The sequence below is a fragment of the Dermacentor albipictus genome, chromosome 7 (genome assembly GCF_038994185.2).
Source record: "Dermacentor albipictus isolate Rhodes 1998 colony chromosome 7, USDA_Dalb.pri_finalv2, whole genome shotgun sequence".
Lineage (NCBI taxonomy): Eukaryota > Metazoa > Arthropoda > Arachnida > Ixodida > Ixodidae > Dermacentor > Dermacentor albipictus.
The window spans coordinates 132,363,941-132,387,166 of NC_091827.1; the positions used below are offsets into that span (position 1 = coordinate 132,363,941).

The 23,226-nt window shown below is 46.2% G+C and overlaps 2 protein-coding genes across 5 annotated transcripts in view; one reads left to right on the plus strand and one right to left on the minus strand.

The window, feature by feature from the left end:
• Nucleotides 1-1,505: 1,505 nt before the first annotated feature.
• On the plus strand, nucleotides 1,506-21,740 carry LOC139048168 (uncharacterized). The gene is made up of 5 exons (XM_070522726.1): nucleotides 1,506-1,633; nucleotides 2,919-2,987; nucleotides 9,759-9,974; nucleotides 13,919-14,176; nucleotides 21,606-21,740. The coding sequence occupies exons 3-5, from the start codon at nucleotides 9,810-9,812 to the stop codon at nucleotides 21,606-21,608; spliced, it is 426 nt and encodes a 141-aa protein (XP_070378827.1). The 5' UTR covers nucleotides 1,506-1,633; nucleotides 2,919-2,987; nucleotides 9,759-9,809; the 3' UTR covers nucleotides 21,609-21,740.
• LOC139048167 (isoaspartyl peptidase/L-asparaginase) overlaps nucleotides 21,577-23,226 on the minus strand; it is a 470,184-nt gene continuing 468,534 nt past the window's right edge. For all 4 annotated transcript variants that reach the window (XM_070522723.1, XM_070522725.1, XM_070522722.1 and 1 more), the window contains one exon: nucleotides 21,577-21,869. In XM_070522723.1, coding sequence (XP_070378824.1) covers nucleotides 21,673-21,869 — 197 coding nt within the window. In that variant the 3' untranslated portion in view covers nucleotides 21,577-21,672. The remainder of the gene's footprint in view (nucleotides 21,870-23,226) is intronic.

Consider the following 23,226-nt stretch of genomic DNA (forward strand, 5'->3'; position numbering starts at 1 on the left):
GCGGATGCTTCCGCGGCCAATCTGCCGCTTTGCTGTGAGCGTATATGATTATACAACCTTTTAAGTAGCTGTTCGCGGTGTTATATTGGTTTCATGATAGCCTCATTACACATAAATATCTAACACGTACATTACGATTGTCCCTATATTACGCTCGTAAGATTTGTTTGCAGCCATCAGCGGGAAATGCAAGCGCTGCCACCTCAAAAGCTCTACTGGAGCTGCCGCTAACTTTCAGAACGCCTAGTTCGAAAGAACGTAGTGAAATTGAATATCTGTAACGTTTCTGATGCTCTAAGCTGAAAAAAAAAAAGCTCGAACATTGGGAGACGCTGCCACTGCTCCACCTCAAAACCGTGGTCTTCGAAGCACTTTTTGACATGTTGCTTTTTCTACGCTATCTTTTTTTCAGCCCTCGGCCTTGTGATGATGCCTTTTCTCTACTACTCACACAGATTAAACACAAAAGTTTGGTCACTAACCAATGCAGAACCGGCGGTTGATGCTAAAAGTGCCTTTCTTTTCAAAACTGCGTGTGATTGCTGTAGCGAGATAGCAAAGTGGGCGAGTTGGTTACGATTCATCGTACCTATAGCAACAGCGCAAAGCAACGCGGAAACAAGGGACGAACACTCCGAAGAAACAGCGCCGTGTTGTTGTGTTTCTTCCTTTTGTCCGTGTCGCTTTCGTGCTGACCACAAGTACGAGTAACTGCTGTGACGATATTAGCACGCGTAGGAGTAGGGCAGCGCGGATCCCGTAAATGCTTGCTTGGGCGTACAACTGAACAATTTATAATTGTGAGTTGGCTGAGTATGAAAGTTGTGTGCGGAGTATGGCCGTATTTGATTACGCGAGCATGCAAGCAGTACGCCTGTTTCACTTTGGCCGAAGTTCCGCTGCCGCTGCAAGCCAGCCATCGCCACCCCAAGCGATGGGGCTGCACATGATGCGCGCTGATTGGCTCGTGTCCGCCGGCAAAAGTTCGCGCATAGTTCGTCTAAAATCTCTCCATATACTTTACAAGGCAGAGCACCAAGACACTTTAAACTCAGTAATTTGTGTTTAAATACCAGCCTTCCTTCCAGCAACGACTTTTTTAAATCTCGAAGGCCGTGCTTTTCCATAATGCATGCCCTAAAAGGAAATGTAGATCTCGGAGGCTAAATTCACTTTTTAACCGCAGCGCGGCGCTGCCGTAGTGTGGCGGTTGACGGTGAGCTGGGCCACGTTGCGTAGTACGTATGAGCGGTGAGAGTGCTCGTTGCAGTTACACGGTAATTGAATCATATTTTCGAAGTGCCTAAACGAACTGTGATCAGTATCGTGTGCATTAACCATCAGGAAACCTCCGGATTCCTGTAACGCCATTAGTTCGCCTTATGTTTCCTGTGATACGCCAGTGTCTTGTGTACTACAGCGCCCGTCCGAGTTTCCTTTGTTCTCGTCTGTCCGCGTTCGCCCGTGGAATACCTGATACTGTGGCTTCGAATTGTGGTGCGTGGAAGAATGTGTTGAAAGTTGTGCTTTCGTGCGCTGGTGTTCATCGGCAATTCGACAGTGTTCGCGCTGGAAAGAGCGTCGTCGCGTGGTGCCTGCGAGACGAAGGAGCCGTTTGCCGACCACATTGAAGGTAAGCAGGTCTGACGCTTGCGCGCATTCTCGCAGCTTCTGGTTCATGTAGTAAGCTTTGTGGAACGACAACAGAACACGTTCTGAGCGTATGTTGACCATGTTGCTCTGCACATTTAGCAAAGCATTTCACGAGGGGAGTTTCCGTGAAATGTATTATTTCTTACCGCTTACTTGCTTTATGGAGTGATGTGCTACCACCGCTGATCGTTGGGACTTAATGGGCAAATATTTACGTAAACGCTGAAAGTTACTGTTTTCTTGGTAGTTTTCCGGCAAGAAATCATTCCGTAGATATGAATTTCCGCAAGTTACGTGTGTAATGCATGTCGATGTGTCACGTGCATCGCGAGTTGGCACGCGACTGCGATGTTTGACACTTGAACAGATATTAGCTTGTGTGAAGATTACTTTATTGATAGTGTTCAGATTGAAGTCCAGCTTCGCGAGAACTTGTCTGCATTGTTTGTGTTCTTCGATGTGCTCGTGTATTTGTCTTTTATATTGTAGGGAAAATAGCGCCCTACATTACAACATCAAAATTTCTTTTTAATCTAGGCATGTCAATCAGACGCTCGTTTTCCTTAATATTTTCAACCGAAGAACAGGATGTGAGTTCCTGCGATTGTTAAAGACAGTGGCTTGTAGCACTGCCTTATAAGGGATGCGATTTTCTTGCGATGCTTTGCGCTTGATGTTTGCCACTCTTATAACCCACCTTCCACGGCTGGCTGTTGTAGTTAATAACGATAGCGGAATGTCGGTCAGATCAATGAGCAAAAGGAGTAGCATCGAAAAAGGGATCGCTACAAAATCGCGGTCTAGGTTTTAGGCCCTTCGTAATCGATTGTTCATTTGATTTACTAGATGTTTAAGTTTTGGTGATAATTTCCCAGGTAGTCTGATGTTTGCGGCTGGTTTTATTCCCGCCTGAATTTTACCATGTAACAGTGTAACCACTTGAGATATAACTACGAGACATCTGTACAAGCAGGCACACAAAGATTTGTTGGCCAGTTGCCTACTCCTATAGGTCATGTACTACTTCGCAGCTGCTTCAGAAATGTTTAAAATAATTTGTGAGCAATTTAATACCTGAGTGGACTGGCAGCTCAGTCTCTTTCAAACAACAATTAGTTAAAAGCTTCTGTGTTGCCCTGATGTTATTATGATCTGTCTTTGACTGCTCCACATTTCTTAGCTGTGTGCATACAGGCCAGGCTGTTCTTGCTTATATCAATATTTTTGAATAAGTGAAAAAGATTGGCTTTTGTTTTGTTTTTCAGGTGCCTTGTGAGCTCTCACCCAAGCACCACATTCCAGAGGTCTGCCGTGAGCAGACCTGCCAAATTGAAGTAACATCCAGATAGTCCAATAAACTGTTCGTAGTTTCAGACAAACCTTTGCAAAGTATAGTCAAAACTTTCTTTTAAAAGTGCAAGCACTGATCTAACCTGATCTTTCCATCCAAACATTACATTTTATATTAATCACAAAGACATAACTAGAACAGCAGCACTGCAGTGAGGAATGTACAGTGGTACTCCAAGTGTTATACTAAAATAATCTATGAAGTCTAATTAGTTTGTAATTTTAGAACAAATTGGCATAAATTTCTGTGCCATAGCAGAGTTTCAATCCGTGCGCTGCATCATGTAGGGAACAGTAACCTTACAATGAAAACCAATGCAAAACTTTTTAACTCAGGAAAAATTTATAAATATAAGATGTGTACACGGAACTCTTCATCTATGCATGTCTACGTAAAATACAGGATTTAGTCACTGCGGCCACATAAAGGATGCATAAAGGTAGGACACACGAAGGAAACATAAAAGCAGTGGCCAAATTTCAACATGGAGGAAACATAAAGTACGGTAACATAAGGGATACATAAAGGGAGGACACACGAAGGAAACATAAAAGCAGTGGCCAAATTTCAACATGGAGGAAACATAAAGTACGGTAACATAAGGGATACATAAAGGGAGGACACACGAAGGAAACATAAAAGCAGTGGCCAAATTTCAACATGGAGGAAACATAAAGGACATTTCCTCATGTGAACTGCGGGAAACATACAGTAAACATAAAGGACATAACTATTTTCATAAGGGGTCGGAGGTTGTAGCGTCGGCTGCCGGTCCTCTGTTGGTTCTTGATCCGTAGGCGGGCGAGCTGTCGGGCTTCTTCGGCGCGCTGGAGATAGCTAGCGACGTCAACATTCTCTTCGTCAGTGACGTGGGGCAGCATGGCGTCGAGCGTCGTCGTCGGGTTCCTGCCGTAAACCAGCTTAAACGGCGTGATCTGTGTTGTTTCTTGCACCGCCGTGTTGTAAGCAAATGTTACGTACGGCAGGACAGCATACCAGGTCTTGTGTTCGACGTCGACGTACATCGCTAGCATGTCGGCGAGGGTCTTATTCAGCCGCTCCGTGAGGCCATTCGTCTGCGGGTGGTAGGCCGTGGTCCTCCTGTGCCTTGTCTGACTGTATTTCAGAATGGCTTGGGTGAGCTCCGCTGTAAAGGCCGTTCCTCTGTCGGTGATGAGGACTTCTGGGGCGCCATGTCGAAGCAGGATGTTTTCGACAAAAAATTTCGCCACTTCGGCTGCGCTACCTTTCGGCAGTGCTTTAGTTTCGGCGAAGCGGGTGAGGTGGTCTGTCGCCACGACGATCCACTTATTTCCGGTTGTTGACGTCGGAAAGGGTCCCAGCAAGTCCATCCCGATCTGCTGGAATGGTCGGCAAGGAGGCTCGATTGGCTGTAGTAATCCGGCTGGCCTTGTCGGCGGTGTCTTACGTCGCTGACAGTCTCGGCATGTTCTGACATAATGGGCGACGTCGGCGGTCAGGCGCGGCCAATAATACTTTTGTTGTATCCTCGAGTGTCCGGGAAAAACCGAGGTGTCCAGCGGTCGGATCGTCATGTCATGTAGGGCGTGCAATACTTCTGGACGAAGTCCTGACGGGACAACAAGAAGGTAGTTGGCGCGGACTGGTGAAAAGTTCTTCTTCACGAGGAGATTGTTTTGAAGCGTGAAGGAAGGTAGTCCGCGCTTAAATGCCCTGGGGACAACGTCGGTGTGCCCTTGCAAATATTCCACCAGGCCTTTTAGCTCCGGGTCTGCCCGTTGCAGCTCAGCGAAGTCTTCTGCGCTCATCATGCCAAGGAAGGCGTCGTCATCTTCGTCATCTTGCGGCGGCGGGTCAATGGGGGCACGTGATAGGCAATCGGCATCGGAGTGTTTTCGTCCGGACTTGTAGGTTACAGTGATGTCGTGTTCTTGTAGTCTGAGGCTCCACCGCGCCAGTCGTCCTGAAGGATCCTTTATACTCGCTAACCAACACAAAGCGTGATGGTCACTGACGACTTTGAATGGCCTGCCATAAAGATAAGGGCGAAATTTAGCTGTAGCCCAAACGATGGCGAGGCATTCCTTTTCGGTCGTAGAATAGTTGCCTTCCGCTTTTGACAGCGACCGGCTAGCGTAAGATATCACCTGTTCGACTCCGTTTTTCATCTGGACTAGAACGGCACCGAGGCCTAGGCTACTGGCGTCAGTATGGATTTCTGTATCGGCGTACTCGTCGAAGTGCGCAAGTACCGGCGGCGACTGCATGCGTCGTTTGAGTTCTTCAAATGCGTCGGCCTGCGGCGTTTCCCACTTGAACTCAACATCACATTTAGTTAGACGTGTCAACGGCTCGGCGATGCGTGAAAAGTCCTTGACAAAGCGCCTGTAGTAGGCACACATGCCAAGGAATCTACGCACTGCCTTCTTGTCGGTGGGCTGCGGGAACTTTGCGATGGCAGCTGTTTTCTGCGGGTCGGGGCGTACTCCGGATTTACTGATAACGTGGCCTAGGAACAGAAGCTCGTCGTAAGCGAAGCGGCATTTTTCTGGCTTCAGAGTGAGCCCTGATGACTTGATGGCCTCTAGTACTGTGGCAAGCCGCCTAAGGTGATCGTCGAAATTTCCGCCGAATACAACGACGTCATCCAAGTAAACGAGACAGGTCTGCCATTTCAATCCCGCTAAAACCGTGTCCATCACGCGCTGGAACGTTGCAGGCGCCGAGCACAGTCCAAATGGCATAACCTTGAACTCGTAGAGGCCGTCTGGGGTGATGAAGGCGGTCTTTTCGCGATCTCTTTCGTCGACTTCTATTTGCCAATAGCCAGACTTGAGGTCCATCGAGGAGAAGTACTTAGCGTTGCAGAGCCGATCCAATGCGTCGTCTATCCGTGGAAGGGGGTATACGTCCTTCTTCGTGATCTTGTTCAGACGACGATAATCGACGCAGAAACGTAGGGTTCCGTCCTTTTTCTTCACCAGGACAACAGTGGATGCCCACGGGCTTTTCGACGGCTGGATGATGTCGTCGCGCAGCATTTCGTCGACTTGTTCTCTTATAGCTTCGCGTTCTCGCGGCGAAACTCGGTAACGGCTTTGGCGGAGTGGTCGAGCGCACTCTTCGGTTATTATGCGATGCTTTGCGATTGGGGTTTGTCAAATCCTCGATGACGTCGAAAAGCAGTCTTTGTATCGTCGAAGGAGACTTCTGAGCTGTTGCTTCTTAATCACGGGGAGACTTGGATTTATGTCGAAGTCTGGCTCGGGAACTACGGTCGTCGGGGTAGATGCAACAGAATCCGAGAGGACAAACGCATCGCTGGTTTCCTGAAATTCCTCGATGTATGCGATCGTCGTGCCCTTGTTGATGTGCTTGCACTCCGGGCTGAAGTTTGTCAGCAACACTTCAGTTTCCCCTCCATGCAGTCGAGCGATCCCTCTTGCGACGCAAATTTCACGGTCTAGCAGGAGGCGTTGGTCGCCTTCGATGACACCTTCTACGTCAGCGGGTATTTCGGTGCCGACCGAAATAACAATGCTGGAGCGGGGCGGGATGCTCCCTTGGTGTTCGAGCACACTCAAGGCGTGGTGACTACGAGGGCTCTCCGGCGGTATCGCTTTATCTTCCGAAAGCGTTATTGACTTCGACTTCAGGTCGATGACTGCGCCGTGTTGGTTCAGGAAGTCCATACCGAGAATGACGTCTCGAGAACACTGTTGGAGGATAACGAAGGTGGCAGGGTAAGTCCGGTCATGAATGGTTATCCTTGCCGTGCAGATTCCAGTCGGCGTAATCAGGTGTCCTCCAGCGGTGCGAATTTGAGGGCCTTCCCATGCAGTCTTAACCTTCTTCAACTGGGCGGCGATGTGTCCACTCATGACGGAGTAATCAGCACCGGTGTCCACTAAGGCGGTAACTGCGTGGCCGTCGAGAAGCACGTCGAGGTCGGTGGTTCTTTGTCTGGCGTTGCAGTTAGGTCTTGGCGTCGGATCACGGCTGCGTCGTGTTGAACTGAAACTGGAACGTCGCGTCGTCAAGTCGTCTTTCGTCGGTGTAGTCTTGGCTTGCTGACTTCGTCGGGACGGCGGCGTGTCGTCATTAGGTCGTCGAGATGGTTTCTTCATCGACTTCATCGGCGGCGGAGGATCTTCGTCAGTTCGACGAACAGCAACCGCACCTCCATCGGTTGCTGCTTTTAGTTTTCCGGATATGGGCTCGCAGAGCGGCCCCGAGCTGAGCCAGTGTATGGTCGACGCTGCGGTGACAGGTAGCGGCCTGGTGACGGTGAACGGGATGGTCGTCGAGAGTTCCGCTGAGTGGCGGCTAGGTAATCGGCGATTTCACGTGGGCGCTCGCTAAGCTGTGGACGCGGCGCGTTGACGGCGAACCCTCTCAGTCCCAGGTCGCGGTATGGGCATCGGCGGTACACATGGCCGGCTTCTCCGCAGTGATAGCAGAGCGGGCGGTGGTCGGGGGCTCCCCAAATGTCCGTCTTCCTCGCGTAGGTGCGCTGGGCGACGTATTGGCGTGCTGGCTGCGGCGGCGGCGGCGGACGACGGAATTGCGGCGTTGCAGGACCCTGGCGCGGTCGCGCAGGGGGACCTTGACGGCGGGCGACGGCGGCGGCGTAGGTCATTGCCTCCGGCTGCGGTGATTCTGGTTCCACCTCAGGAACTCCAAGGGATCGGTGCACCTCTTCTTTCACGATGTCGGCGATCGAGGCCACTTGAGACTGCGACGAAGGCAAGGCCTTGCGCAGTTCTTCGCGCACAATGGCCCTGATGGTCTCGCGCAGATCGTCTGTGGCCAGTGATTGAATTCATGCGTAATGGGGATAGCTCGTACGGCGGTTGAATTGCCGGTTCCGCATTTCGAGTGTCTTCTCAATGCTGGTTGCCTCGCGAAGGAACTCTTCTACGGTCTTCGGTGGGCTTCGTACCATTGCGCCGAAAAGTTCTTCCTTCAAACCACGCATGAGAAGGCGGACTTTCTTCTCTTCGGGCATATCCGGGTCGGCGTGGCGGAAGAGACGTTTCATTTCTTCCGTTAAGATAGCAACGTTCTCGTTCGGTAGCTGCACTCAGGCGTCCAGCATGGCTTCGGCCCTTTCCTTGCGCACGACGCTCGTAAAGGTGCGCAGGAAGCCGCTACGGAAGAGGTCCCATGTCGTTAAGGTCGACTCCCGGTTCTCAAACCACGTTCTGGCGGCGTCTTTTAAGGCGAAGTAGACATGCCGCAGCTTGTCGTCGGAGTCCCAGTTGTTGAATGTCGCGATTCGCTCGTAGGTCTCCAGCCAGGATTCCGGGTCTTCAGTCGCTGCTCCATGGAAGGTCGGTGGGTCCCGGGGTTGTTGTAAGATAACGGGGGACGCTGGGGCAGCCATTGAGGTTGTCTTGGCCACGATCTTCTTTGTCGCCTCAGGCAGAAGTCCGTGCTCTGGGGGCAGTCCTTGCAGTCTGCGGCTAGCACGCTGGTCTTGGGCGGTGTCGGTTTTGTCCTCGGGCTTCGGGCTTGGATCGCGGCTTTGTGGGGGCGTTCGGTACATGAACGCACTAGCACCTCCACCAGATGTCACGTGGTAGTGACGGTGAAGAAAGAACACAGTAGCAGTACTGTGTAAGACAAAACTAGCTTGTATTGGGCGAACCTGTGCCCACAAAACAGGCTACACTTAAAGCACAATGATAGCGGCGAACACAGTCGGCGATCGTCGAAAATCTGATCAGCGGGTCAAGTGCGTCGGCTTTTATAGAGCAGTCGTCGAATGTTCCAGACTAATCGTTCGGACCCGTGTGCCTTCCACAAAGTTCTACACCATTCGCGTTACGGGATGAAATCAGATATCACAAGGTTCGGCGACAACGGACAGCCAGGTAGAAGCATGGATAACTTTCCAGAGACGTCGGATACATGCAAGCGCGTCCCTCGCCGTGCGATTACAGTTGTTAAACGGCGAAACGTGGCTGCCCGGTAAAGATAAGTGCACGTGTCAATATAAACTTTATGAAATTCTTGAATCATTACGTCCAGTGATACAAATACACCACAATGTAAAATGTACAAAAAGAAGGAGAACCGAGGGGGTTTGATATGACACCAACAACCAAGAAACATAGTAAAGCATAGGGAAAATAACTGTCGTTTTACTTGTAATGTCGACGTCACAAGGAGAAGGGAAATGAAAGTGGACAAAATATAACTTGCACTGGTGGGAGCTAAACTCAAAACCAATTGAGCTACTGTGGAAGCTATTCCGCCACCAATTTACTAGAATACATACGCGTCTTAGATTAGGCTCTGGGAGGGTCATTGCAAGAGTAGCACTGGCTAACACTGCCAGGGCAAGATATAGTACATGCACGTATAAGGTCAAGAAGTTTGCAGAGAGATAGCCATTGTCGCAGCTCTATTGGTAAAGCAATCCAAGCATAATTCAAAGGTTGTGGGTTCGTATCCCATCAATGGGAAGTTATCTTTTTATTCCTCAGTGATTTCCTTTGTTTCATTATTTCTTGGCTTTATTATACAAGCGGCATGCGCTAAAAAAACTTTAATCTTCGAATCGCTTCACTGCTTGTATCCATAAAATTTTCATATGGAGATGCTTATGCTCACTCACCTATCTCATGTGTTTGAGCAGAAAGACAGCAAAACTTTTGAGGTCGCCCTGTGGTTTGCACCTTTTCACTTGAAACATTGCCTAATTCCTCTAATATTAACTGACGGCTCTTTATTTTTTCTTTTTCCCCTTTTGTCATTGCCGCTTCAGAAGCAATGCTTCCCAACGTGCCCAGCTCGCGATTCCCTGCTGAAGCCAACGATGCTTGCGACTGCAGCCTGCTGTTGTGTGCCCCGGAAGCCTCAGGAACCTGCACTTCTTGAAGCACTGGGGATTCAAGAGATTCCAAAGCATCCGAAGACTCCGCAGACTCATGCGATGCTGCAGACAGAGTCGATGCTGGTGCTTGTGGCTCTTCCCCTGACGGTGACTTGAATCGTTGCTAGATTGGAAAATTGGCACATCTGCATTAAGATATCCGCAGCGCCCTCCTCCTCGCTGGTGGAAGGTTGCCCGACGCGTTGCACGTGAGAGTAATAACGTTTGCACATATTCATCATCATCATCATCATCATCAGCCTGGTTACGCGCACTGCAGGGCAAAGGCCTCTCCCATATTTCTCCAACAACCCCGGTCATGTACTAATTGTGGCCATGCCGTCCCTGCAAACTTCTTAATCTCATCCGCCCACCTAACTTTCTGCCGCCCCCTGCTACGCTTCCCTTCCCTTGGGATCCAGTCCGTAACCCTTAATGACCATCGGTTATCTTCCCTCTTCATTACATGTCCTGCCCATGCCCATTTCTTTTTCTTGATTTCAACTAAGATGTCATTAAATCGCCTTTGTTCCTTCACCCAATCTGCTCTTTTCTTATCCCTTAACGTTACACCTATCATTCTTCTTTCCATAGCTCGTTGTGTCGTCCTTAATTTGAGTAGTACCCTTTTCGTAAGCCTCCAGGTTTCTGCCCCGTAAGTGAGTACTGGTAAGACACAGCTGTTATATACTTTTCTCTTGAGGGATAATGGCAACCTGCTGTTCATGATTTGGGAATGCCTGCCAAACGCACCCCAGCCCATTCTTATTATTCTGATTATTTCCGTCTCATGATGCGGATCCGCCGTCAATACCTGTCCTAAGTAGATGTATTCCCTTACGACTTCCAGTGTCTCGCTGCCTATTGTAAATTGCTGTTCTCTCCCGAGACTGTTAAGCATTACTTTAGTTTTCTGCAGATTAATTATTTAGACCCACTCGTCTGCTTTGCCTCTCCAGGTCAGTGAGCATGCATTGCAATTGGTCCCCTGAGTTACTAAACAAGGCAATATCATCAGCGAATCGCAAGTTACTAAGGTATTTTCCATCAACTTTTATCCCCAATTCTTCCCAATCCAGGTCTCTGAATACCTCCTGTAAACACGCTGTGAATAGCATTGGAGATATCGTATCTCCCTGCCTGACGCCTTTCTTTATTGGGATTTTGTTGCTTGCTTTATGGAGGACTACGGTGGCTGTGGAGCCGCTATAGATATCTTCCAATATTTTTACATATGGCTCATCTACACCCTGATTCCGTAATGCATCCATGACTGCTGAGGTTTCGACTGAATCAAACGCCTTCTCGTAATCAATGAAAGCTATATATAAGGGTTGGTTATATTCTGCACATTTCTCTATCACTTGATTGATAGCGTGAATATGGTCTATTGTTGAGTAGCCTTTACGGAATCCTGCCTGGTCCTTTGGTTGACAGAAGTCTAAGGTGTTCCTGATTCTATTTGCAATTACCTTAGTAAATACTTTGTAGGCAACGGACAATAAGCTGATCGGTCTATAATTTTTCAAATCTTTGGCGTCCCCTTTCTTAGGGATTAGGATTATGTTAGCGTTCTTCCAAGATTCCGGTACGCTCGAGGTCTTGAGGCAATGCGTATACAGGGTGGCCAGCTTCTGTAGAACAATCTGTCCACCATCCTTCAACAAATCTGCTGTTACCTGATCCTCCCCAGCTGCCTTCCCCCTTTGCATATCTCCTAAGGCTTTCTTTACTTCTTCCGGCGTTACCTCGGGGATTTCGAATTCCTCTAGACTATTTTCTCTTCCATTATCGTCGTGGGTGCCAGTGGTACTGTATAAATCTCTATAGAACTCCTCAGCCACTTCAACTATCTCATCCATGTTAGTTGCACATATTGTCAATGCGTAAATAATGTGCCGGTCTGAGTTCAAAAATATGTAATGGCTCAAGTCCGTCCACATTTGTTTTAAGGTGTCGGTTTATTAGACAACAACGCCAAAGCGTTGAGTCTGTTTTTCTTTAATAATTTACATTAAAATTACATTACTTTACATAAGGAAGAGATTAAGTTCCTTAACAGTTATCTCTCACGTAGACCGGCACATGCACCCGACTGACACGTGGAGATACCGTTCCTGAGCTGGCGCAGATGAGCTTTGTGTCTTCTTTCTTTTTTCGCCTCAGTGCTCCCTTCAGGTGATAGTCGGCGTTCATGTTGTCCACTTCTCTACTCTTGTTTCCTGTCTGCACACGTCACCTCTTTTTTGCACAATGAGTCTGTTTTGTAGGGACAAAAGTGGCTTGCGTGAACAACCAGAATGAACCTCTTCCACATGAGCTGAAGTGTAGCTTTTGTATTTTTTTTTATTGTTTGCTTCTGATGCATTTACCCAATTCTTATGAGATGTGCATGGCTAAGCCAAGTGACACCTCGTGCCCAAAACAGTGCATGATATCTGGAATTTTTTAGTTTCGAAATAATTAGCAGCATGCATTTCACTACATTTAATCTCTACAACCACTAAATAAATTAGATGTTGAAAGACCTAGGCTTGTACTTTCTAAACATAGTATAGAAGTATTATTATTTCTTGCTTTAACATGACAGTCTTTCCTGTCGCAGTTTTTGTACTTGAGGTGTTCTTGGCTTATAACTTTGTTTTTCTTTCATTTCTTTTTAACCTAATTTAATTCCAAACTATTTTTCCTAATTGAATGTATGTCCAAACACAGTGTGAAGCTGTGTACGTAGGATTCAGTGCAGTTGTTTACATTTAGGAAGTTAAGTATAATACTGTTTGTCATCTTGCCACCTGCCTTGTAAAGGGTGTTTTGGCCCAGTGAAGCTAATCTTAGCGAGCGAATCTTTCCAAAAGGCTTCTTAAAGCTAAGCTTTCTTTGCCTCTTCTTTAGACTATCCCTCCGCTGCTGCTGCTGTCTTGCCAAATAGCTCTTACTGAATGCCTCATACTCATATTGCTACACGTGTGTGGTGTTTGATTGTTTGAACGAGGCGCCTGGGCACCATCACTCGAGAAAAGCGCAGGAAGAACAAACTGGGCTCGCGCTGTGAGTCTAACCGGTCAGCGCTCGAAACACTGTTGTAAATGTAACCTGTAAATAGTTGCTCGTCTTACTGACTCGTCCTTCGCGCCACAATATTAATGTAGTCGTTGAACCATTGTCCTCCCAGCTGACCGCTGGCTACTGTCTTGCACGAGTGACCAGTACCGGACGCAGTGCAAATACCGGATATATTAATGCAACTAGATCGTAGTTTGGGGATGTCGAATTCCAGTAATAATTTTTTGCGCAGTGAAAATGTGTCTAACTGGATCTTCTAGTCTTTCCTTGGAAATATTGCTAAGCAGGAACCGCATTATCCAAAAACACTGTGATCGCTTTGCTTAAACCAGTAACCAAAGCGCTTGGGATCCGCAGAATAACCATAGGTTGATAATCAAGTAAGGACACTGCTGAGCACACACAAAAACAATCATTATCAATTACACAGCTATGGTCTCTACTATGGCGCATTTTCTCCTACAGTATGAGGGCATCGAATGAATCCATGAGAAAGCTAGTGAAAATTTCAGGGTATGTGAAGGAGCACAGATTTGAACAGTGCTGGCAAGCAGCAAAATGCAATACTAAAGCTGTTCATTGCAGTGCCCGAACACACGTGAATGTAGGAACATTCAATACTCGGCTAAATACTGCCCATTGATTTGCACGTTGCCTTCTAGAATCAATGCATAGAATCAAAGAAAACTGCTTGCATCTTTTGTATTTTCTTTTTGTGTGTGCGTCATGCAGGTCTTTTTATTTTTATTCATCCTGGTAGCTTGTATGCGATATTCTTTGTACTTCTGTCTTGTGCTTTATTATGTTGTGTTTTTTGTGCTACTTGTTATTTTTTACCTGTATTGCTGCTTTTTATGCTCCCCACTACAAAGCCAAAGCCGCTTTGTGGGTACCTAAATAATAAAAATAGAAATAGAAATAGAAGTGGGCGCGGCGAAAGCGCAAGGCGCACATCGCTGACTATGCGTCTCGTTCTTCTTGTACAGGCTTTGTTCCTGCCATCCACCGGCTCCCTTACTGCGCCTTCAGTCAAGCCGTGTACAACAGAGACAACATGCGACATCGACGGTGAAGCTGCATGCGTCCCTTCATACACGGATGATGCAGCGATTACAAGTCACGGGTTCCTGAAGTCAACGGATTCAACTCCTATAAAGGCAGCACCGAACGATGGACTTGCCAGTGGGCACGGCGAAAGCGCAAGGCGCACATCGCTGACTATGCGTCTCGTTCTTCTTGTACAGGTTAGTTACAATAATACAATACGCAGTGATGATAGATTTCTGATTGTACTGCCATGCCCACTTGTGTGTATGAGTATTGCATATGAGTGTTTGAATTCTTGCAAGCTCTTAGTATGTGGCGATATAGAATGGAACCCGGGTCCAACCGTCGAGGAAATGTTCCAGTCATTAATAAGTGGCCAACAGGATATTAGAGACGACATTGCTTCTTTGAAAGAACACCTTGAGTCAACGAAGAAAGCGATACATGGTTTTGAAAAGCGTTTAAACACCTTTTTTCATTTCATTTCATTTATTATACCCCTCAGGGCCAAGGGCATTACAGAGGGGGAGTGGTAAATACAAAAAGAGGACAAAGACAGTTGGTTACATGAGCGTTTAAATGGCACCTGTATATACAATATTAGCTAAAGCTTCACGGAACTGTTCATAATTAATAAGGCCTACAAGTTCGGCGGGAAGATGGTTCCAGTCACGCGAGGTTCGCGGTAGGAATGATTGTGAAAAACTTTTAGTGTTGCATGACAAAATACCAACTTTGTACTGATGATCAAGGCGACGGGATACATAAATTGGATGGGGGATGAGGTGATTTCGTAGAGTATGATGATGGTACAACTTGTGGAAGAGGGCAATACGAGACATTTTTCTGCGAGATGCCAGCGATGGGAGGCAAAGATTAGATTTCATGTTAGTTTTACTCGCTGTGCGGTTGTACTTAGCAAGAATAAAACGTACAGAGTTATTTTGAACCATCTCGAGGTCAGTGATTAGGTTTTCATGAGCAGGGTCCCATACCGGAGTCGCGTATTCGAGTTTGGGTCGTATTAATGTTTTATATAACAAAAGTTTCAAATTAGTAGGTACGTTGAAAAGGTTGCGGCGTAAGTAGCCAATCATGCAATTAGCGTTTTTGATTATGTTTTCAGTATGAAGAGACTTGAAGACTTGAAGACTTGAGACTTGAAGACAAGAGACTTGAAGAGACTTGGAAGGCAGTATGATTGAATTAAAAGCAAAAAACCACGAGAACGAAGAAGTAAATGCGACTGTGACTGCAGTACAGGAAATACCTAAAACGCAACAAGAAAAACTTATTGATTTGGAAAACCGCAGCCGCCGTTAGAATTTGGTAGTTTTTGGAATTTCTGAGGATCCGAATGAAACAGAAGCGGTACTGCTGAATAAGGTTGTCCGGGATGTCTTTCAAGATAAGTTAGGAATAAACTGTACATGTGTGGCGCTGATTCACAGATTTGGGAACGCACCCACACGAAGGCCAGTCATTGCTTTCTTACAGGATTATTCTGAAAAACAATCTCTCTTGAAAAACGCACGCAAATTGAAGGGAACGGGCATATCGTTGCAAAATGATTAATTTGCAGACACGCTGCGCAAGCGTCGTCTGCTTTGGAGCAGTGCGAAAGAGGCAGGAAAGTTAGGCTTATTCATGATAAGATTCGCGTTGATGACGACTTGTTCTTTTGGGATGGCGTACAGCACACGCGGAAACTCATTGCAAAGAAAGAAGAGAGCGCAGAATTGCGACCAAACCACACCAACTAGCAGTCACAGTCGAAGCAGTTTCGGCTGCTTTCACTAAATGCCCAAAGTATAGTCAACAAAATGGAGAAACTGCAAGATATTTTACTAGTATACGATCCTCATGTGTGTTACATCTGAAACTTGGTTGCACGACGGGGTACATGATGATGCAATCGTTTCGCCAAACCAGCAGCTGCTTAGAAAAGATACGCCCTCCCGAGGCGGTGGCATCGCAGTTATTGCAAAGAATAGTCTTGTTGCAAGGGAATTAGATAAGATAGATAATCGTGAAAGTTTGCTTTTGAGTGTCTCTGTTTGGGGTGTGTCATTCATATTATGTTCTGTGTATCGGACACCAAATGCTTATGATCACTTTATGCAAGAGTTATATGATCACCTTTTGAAATATAGAGGAAAAAACTTAATAATTACTGGTGATTTTATTCTCTCACAAATAGAATGGCAAAATTGGAGTTATGGACACAGTCTTTCGTCTGACTTACTCATTGATATCATGCTAACTTTCAGTCTTCAGCAGGTTGTCAGTGTATGTACTCGGGGAGGGAATATTCTTGACCTCTTATTCCTCAGCGAAAGTTTTGGTGAAGGAACCGCCGAAATTGAAACTGGCATTTCCGACCATAAACTGATTTCTTTTTCGTCATCGATGATCGTGAATAGTGTCAGACTACTCCGAAAAGACATGCAGATTAGGGATTATGCTAAAGCAGATGATGAATCGATTATTGATTACTTGGACCTGCACCTTAACATTGTCCAGGATGATGTCGAGCTTTCATGGCAAAGGTTCAGGGAGAATGTTATTTATTGTATTGAAAGATTTATTCCATTGAAGGAGGTCAAGAAACATCCATCAAACCCTTGGATCAACAGAGATATCCAAACTAGGCAGAAGCTGAAAAGAATGAAACGAAAACATAAAAAACAAGGAGTTCGCAAGTCACACAATTAGAAAATGAATTACTGGGAAAAGTGGAAGCTGCGCGAGAAAGATTCTTCAGTCATGGTCTTGCTGATTTCATTTCAAGTGCTCCACAAAAGTTTTGGCGCTATTTCAGTCAGTCAAAAGAGGCAGAATATAAAATAAACATTATTGGTAAAATTATTGAAGACGCCCACTTAATTGCTGAGCATTTTATTGATTACATCGGCAGTGTATTCTCGGACCTAGATGATTTCGAACGGTCCAATACAAATAGGTCTGTCTTGCATGATATAACGATTTCCCGAGAAGGTGTCTTCAAAATGCTCCTTAATATCAACGTTAGGAAATCTGCAGGCCCTGACAAGCTTCCGAATGCGTTTTTACGAAGGTATGCGGAACAGATACGTGTATTCTTAACAGATTTTTCAAATTATCCTTACATTTAGCAGAGATACCATCAGATTGGCGTAAGGCAAGAGTTGTCCCAATTCACAAAAAGGGCGATCACCTCACAGTGTCAAATTATCGTCCTGTTTCTATTACAAGCACAAGCAGCAAATTATTAGAACACATTGTCGCAGGCTTTATTCGTCAGTATTTGACAGATCACAATGTCCTATATTCACTACAGCATGGGTTCAGAAAGGGATTATCGACTTCAACTCAGCTTGTGTCAGTCGTTCATGAAATCTCTGAAGTACTTGACTCGTCCGGACAAGTTGACATGCTCTTTTTAGATTTTAGCAAAGCGTTCGATAAGGTACCCCACGGAAAATTAATATACAAGCTCGAGCGCATTGGTCTTCCATTAAATATTATATCATGGATCCAAGCCTATCTCCGACACAGGCAGCGGTTCGTAGAAATTAATAAATGTTCCTCAAGTGTCCGTCAGGCAACTTCAGGCGTACCGCAAGGCAGCGTATTAGGCCCGCTTTTATTTTTGATCTATATTAATGATATAATAGACGCAATCCCCGATGATGTGCATGTCAATTTATTTGCGGATGACTGTGTCATATTTAAAATCGCTTCAAGAAACGATCACGCATGCTTGCAGAAATCGGTCATGGCAATTTCCAATTGGTGCAAACTCTGGGGCATGGAATTAAATGTACACAAAACAGTCTTGCTGCGAGTAACAAGAAAAAAGGAACCTAGTATATTTTCTTATGTTCTAAATGACACAAAAATAACTGATGTTGAACAATACAAATACTTAGGCGTCACATTCACTAACAGATTCTCCTGGTCAGACCATATTTCCCTTACATGTTCAGAAGCTTTGTGGAAATTATGGTTCTTGAAAAGGAAACTTGAAAAGGCACCGGTAAACACAAGAATTTTAGCATATAACACATTCGTGCGATCGAAACTTGAATACGCAGCGGTTGTATGGGATCCTCATACCAAAAAGGACATCATGAATTTGGAACGTGTACAAAGGAAGGCCGGTAGATTCATCTTTGGAAAATATAAAAGAGAGGATTCCCCGTCCTTACTAATGCTTAGGAATAAAATCACTTCACTAGAACACAGGCGTAAAGTTAGTCGTCTCCAGTTTTTACATAACATCATAAACGGAAAAATCGGGCTTCAAATACCTCAATATGCAACGCCTCTTGATGCACAAAAAACAAGACATAGACACAACTTCTCCCTTACGCCATTATTTGCTAAAACGAAATCTCACATGAATAGTTTTTATCCGCGTACTATAAACGAATGGAATTCTCTCCCTGATGACGTACTTAAATCGGGGAACTTCACAAATGCGTTGGAAAACTATTTATCACATAAAATAACACAACCATAAACACTATTTTTTTCACTATTTTTCTCGTTTTCATATGTGAAATTTCCTGTAATTAGTTATGTTTAGTGTCCGATTGTTGTTTGGCACAGCGTTTTGATCCACATATAAATCAAATGTGCGATTATTTTGTTGTAGTTACTGTGCTAAGGGAAGCATTGTGATTTTCGTAACGTGGCTATGGGATGCATCATTTTCATGCGCTGTTTATATATACATCTTTTTATTATCTTTGTTGCATTGTTATTACCTTGTCAACTGTATTACCCCTCCTGCATGGGCCAGTATGTTGGCCTGCAGTATGAATAAATAAATAAATAAATAAATAAATAAATAAATAAATAAATAAATTAGTAAAATAAATCCTTGTACTGCATATATGTCCCCTGAACGGATCACATTTAACGAAATATGCGATAATCGGAGCAGTGGTGCCGCACAAACCTTTTATCGCCAATGAGACAAAGTTGAATATAATGCACACTGCGCGTCGATTTACGCATGTAAGCGCAATTTTGAGTCCACATAAATGCGATGCATTACGAGCTATAATACAAACATACGGCATTGCCGTTCGACATGGTAAAGGAAAAGCACTAAGATTCGGTGTTCAGTTTTTAACACGCTGGCTAAGAAGCAACCTTTACAATCACTTACGGTCTGCATTGCATTGTGTAGTACAGGAGCTTCATCTTGTCGAAAAACAGCCAGTGACATCGTCCTGAACGTCGTCTGCTACCGCGCAGCTCTTTTCTTCCTGAAGCGTCTTCAAAAGGCGCCGAAATATATCCCTCGAAGATTTCGATCACTTCTGCAGCGCAGTGCTAATGTCATCTGCACAGAAGGAACGCGTTTTTGACATCGGCGAGACGGCTGATAAGAGAGGCAGCTTAACCGATTCCACACAGGCTTGCGATCGCGATCGAGCGCGATCAAATTTCTCGATCACGATTGGTTGTACGCAGATTGCGCAGTACGGCCAATCGTGATCACAAAATACGATCCTGATCGGCCTCGATGGCGATCGAAACTGCTCCGGTATGACGTTTGCATAAAATTCCGAGCACTTGCCGGTTAAGCAGCGTCGGGCATGACGATCCACGAGCACCTCGCCATGTGGCTGCTCTTGAGGCGCTTGTGTTTCGGCTTCCACCAAAGCGCAGGTCGAGACTCAACGCAGGAGATCAGCGCTTCATTGCTGGTATCTACAGCCTCTGTGCTCTAGCGACACGAAATCAGCAGTGACTCCCGGCGGCTCCGTACGATTCTGAAACTTCAACAACCGTTCTGAACCACAGGAAGTGTACGTGCGGGCCACGTGACATCGGTGCACAAGCTGCCACTACCGTCGCGTACGCTCAAAAAGACGCCCAAGAGCAAGACCTCCCTGACACGCACGCTGCCAGCGCATCGCCCATCTCTAGATGCGTACGACAGGCACGCGCGGCCTCGCAGACGCGTGACGAGACAGCCTGACGCTTGCGATTAGCCGCGTGTGGTTGGGCCTTAAGCGTTGCTAGAAGAGTGACTTACATTTTATAGGCTGCTCAGAGATCGAAAAATTCTACTTACAAAATATCCACGCACTTTCAGAAGCAACCGCTGCAGGGGTAAACACTATATAAATAGCGTGACCTTTGCGTTGTGCCAAATAAGACTAGGTCTTTAAAAATAGGTTGTCAGTCCTCTTAAAACCAAATAATAAATTGCAGGCATTACAGGGAGTGCCTAAATGTGTCAGGTAATGATCAGAAGGACCAACCCTAAGCACTCCGTACGCTTGCACAAAATCATCAAAATCCTTTCAACGCCCCTTGCTCTAGATTGTCCTGCTCTGCGGCGTCAGGAAAGTATACACGTTCTCCACCACGCCTCGACGCGGCGTGCAAGAAGGCGACAGCAGCAGCAGCAGCAGCAGTGGTAAAGTCGAGGGAAGAGGCAAAGAAAGCTACGCTTTACAATGTGCAAAACCACCATCCGACCCACTTGCACGGGACAAATACGCATAGTTTAAGAATCGAATGTTCATGCGTCTGCTGAAACGTGCCGAGATAAAACTGTGGTTTTGTCAGGATTCACAGCGAGTTGATCCGCGCACGCTTCAGCGGGGGATCCATCACGTTGTCGCTGTCCAGAAAGTTCCATATTTTTACCGCACACGCCTCTGCACACCATGGAAAATGCTAAACAAAGCACATTACCGTTACTTCGTCTCGAGCTTATTTTACTTTCGAGCTGTGGCTGCAACAAATAACAGCGCCATCACACCACTTGTAGAACGCGCGCTTGCTGGGCAACTCCCAACGGAGTGCGCTAACATGGCGCGCTGCCCGGTCGCTCTAGTTTGTGCGTACGCCCTGTAGTTAGACATATAGACCAGCCCGGCCGCAAAGTTCGTGACGCAGCCAAAGAATGCAAGCCGCATTAATATAGCTCCTTGTACTTGGCATAAAAGCATGCTTGCTTCCCTCAATATGACGCACGATCTTCTGATTCCCGCTAATTCTAGACTTGCATGTTCTGAGCGCTAGACACTTCCTTTAGTGTAATGCAGTAGCGCAAGCGAAAGCTATTCAAGGAAGCAGCATTGATGGCAGGATGTCGTTTATAAGATGGCCTCCATCAGGCAATTTCTCTATGAAATCCCGCGACAAATTTTGAAGCTATATTGCTCGCGTTAGACACCACTTTACTCAACATTCTCATTTTTCATATGCATAAGAATGCAACAATGCGTCTACACAAGCTTTAGTGATTGTGTGTCTAACAATAAAATCTGAACGACAACACCATCAGTGAGTGCCTGCTCACAATTGCCGAGGGAACTATTTTTGAGAATGTTGTCGCAGCTAGATGAATAGCTAATTCACCAGTCTACGGTATGCTGAAGGTGGGGAATGCTTGGCCGAAGTGTTATTGCATGCTCACTTCCAACATGCAACAGGCAATTACTAAAAATGAGTAAAAATGCCTAGAAAAGACTCCGAATTCGCTATACACCTTCATAGTGGCATAGTGGTAGCTGCTCAGCGCACCCTCTCACCACTGATGCCACCAAGGATAAGCGGTTCCGCTGCATATTTCATAAATAGTCCCTTGGTAATAAAAGTGTTTATTTCACGCAGTGACGACAGCCGCCTCCCTACGACCATTGTGGAGCTGCCACCATTGGGGAGGCTAAAATGGCAACTGCTACAACGGGTGCTCGTCGGGACCGCTTCCGCACTGGTAACTTCGTGCATTGCGGCAAGCCCAGGGCATAAGCTCGGTGGTGGTCGTGGTGATCACAGTGCCCGCGGGGGTGACCAAGATGGCACCCGCGCAGCCACCTTGCGTCTTGAACCGCATCCTCTGCAACGCCTGCTCCACGGCCTCACCGGCAGATGAGCCTGCGGGAGAGACAGAAATGACCATCAATTCACTGGCGTTAACGCTGCTCTCGTGACTTGTATCCTGGGGTGCACCCAGTTGGTGGCCTGTGCACTCAACTGTGGATGCGGAGGCTATGGACCACCTGTCGTGTGCGTCCGATGGCGATATCAGCTGGCAGAGCACCGAGCCAGTTTCAAGTACGGGAAAATGGGCTTGTTTGCAAAACTTAGTTGGAGAAAAGATGGTGATATATTCACTAAATAAAAGGATCATTACACCTTATCAAGTTTAAGTGATTTTTGTATAGTCGTCCAGTACAATTTATCCCTATTCAATAATTCGCAATATTACAGTTGCGGAAAGGATACTCGGACATCAATCATTCAGACATGCTTGGTTATTCTGACTGCTTGGCGGCCCCCCCACTGGCTCCGTAGACTTCAGAGCGACCAAACTGGCGGACGCCATACAGCACTCATCAATAACTCGAACTCTGCTAGCACGAGTCGAACACAAATTGCGACAATTTGACTCCGCTAGCGTCGCCGCGTTCTAGTGTGGTGAGCGGAGGGGTCCCCCGATCTGAGGACCACTGGCACTTCCTTCTAGCTTTGGTCACCAAGGGCGCTGCGTGCCGTTAAAGTGTCAGACAAAAATAAGGAATTGCTCGATTGCACTAGAAGCGACATTCATGAGCTCAAGAAATCGGGACAGGTGGTAGTGGTAGGAGATAAGAATGCGCACATGAAGGATTCAGACAGATATACTGATTACAACAGTGCTCTAGTGCTGAATTTGTGTGATTAACGGAACCTTATAGTTGTTCGTTCTAGAGGAAGCCTAGAGGAATTCGAAATCCCAAAGGTAACGCCGGAAGAAGTAAAGAAAGCCTTAGGAGATATGCAAAAGGGGAAGGCAGCTGGGGAGGATCAGGTAACATCAGATTTGTTGAAGAATGGTGGGCAGATTGTTCTAGAAAAACTGGCCACCCTGTATATGCAATGCCTCATGACCTCGAGCGTACCGGAATCTTGGAAGAACGCTAACATAATCCTAATCCATAAGAAAGGGGATGCCAAAGACGTGAAAAATTATAGACCGATCAGCTTAGTGCTTGTCGCCTACAAAGTACTTACTAAGGTAATTGCGAATAGAATCAGGAACCCCTAAGGCTTCCGTCAACCAAAGGATCAGGCAGGATTTCGTAAAGGCTACTCAACAGTATACCATTTTCACACTATCAATCAGGTGATAGAGAAATGCGTGGAATATAACCAACCCTTATATATAGCTTTCATTGATTACGAGAAAGGGTTTGATTCTGTCGAAACCTCAGCAGTCATGGAGGCATTGCGGAATCAGGGTGTAGACAAG

Excerpts from the sequence above, each read along its gene's own strand:
- LOC139048168 (XM_070522726.1), top strand. The coding sequence starts at position 9,810 with ATGCTTGCGACTGCAGCCTGCTGTTGTGTGCCCCGGAAGCCTCAGGAA. Across the intron at positions 9,975-13,918 it reads TTGTGGCTCTTCCCCTGACG|GCTTTGTTCCTGCCATCCAC; the intron begins GTGACTTGAATC and ends CTTCTTGTACAG.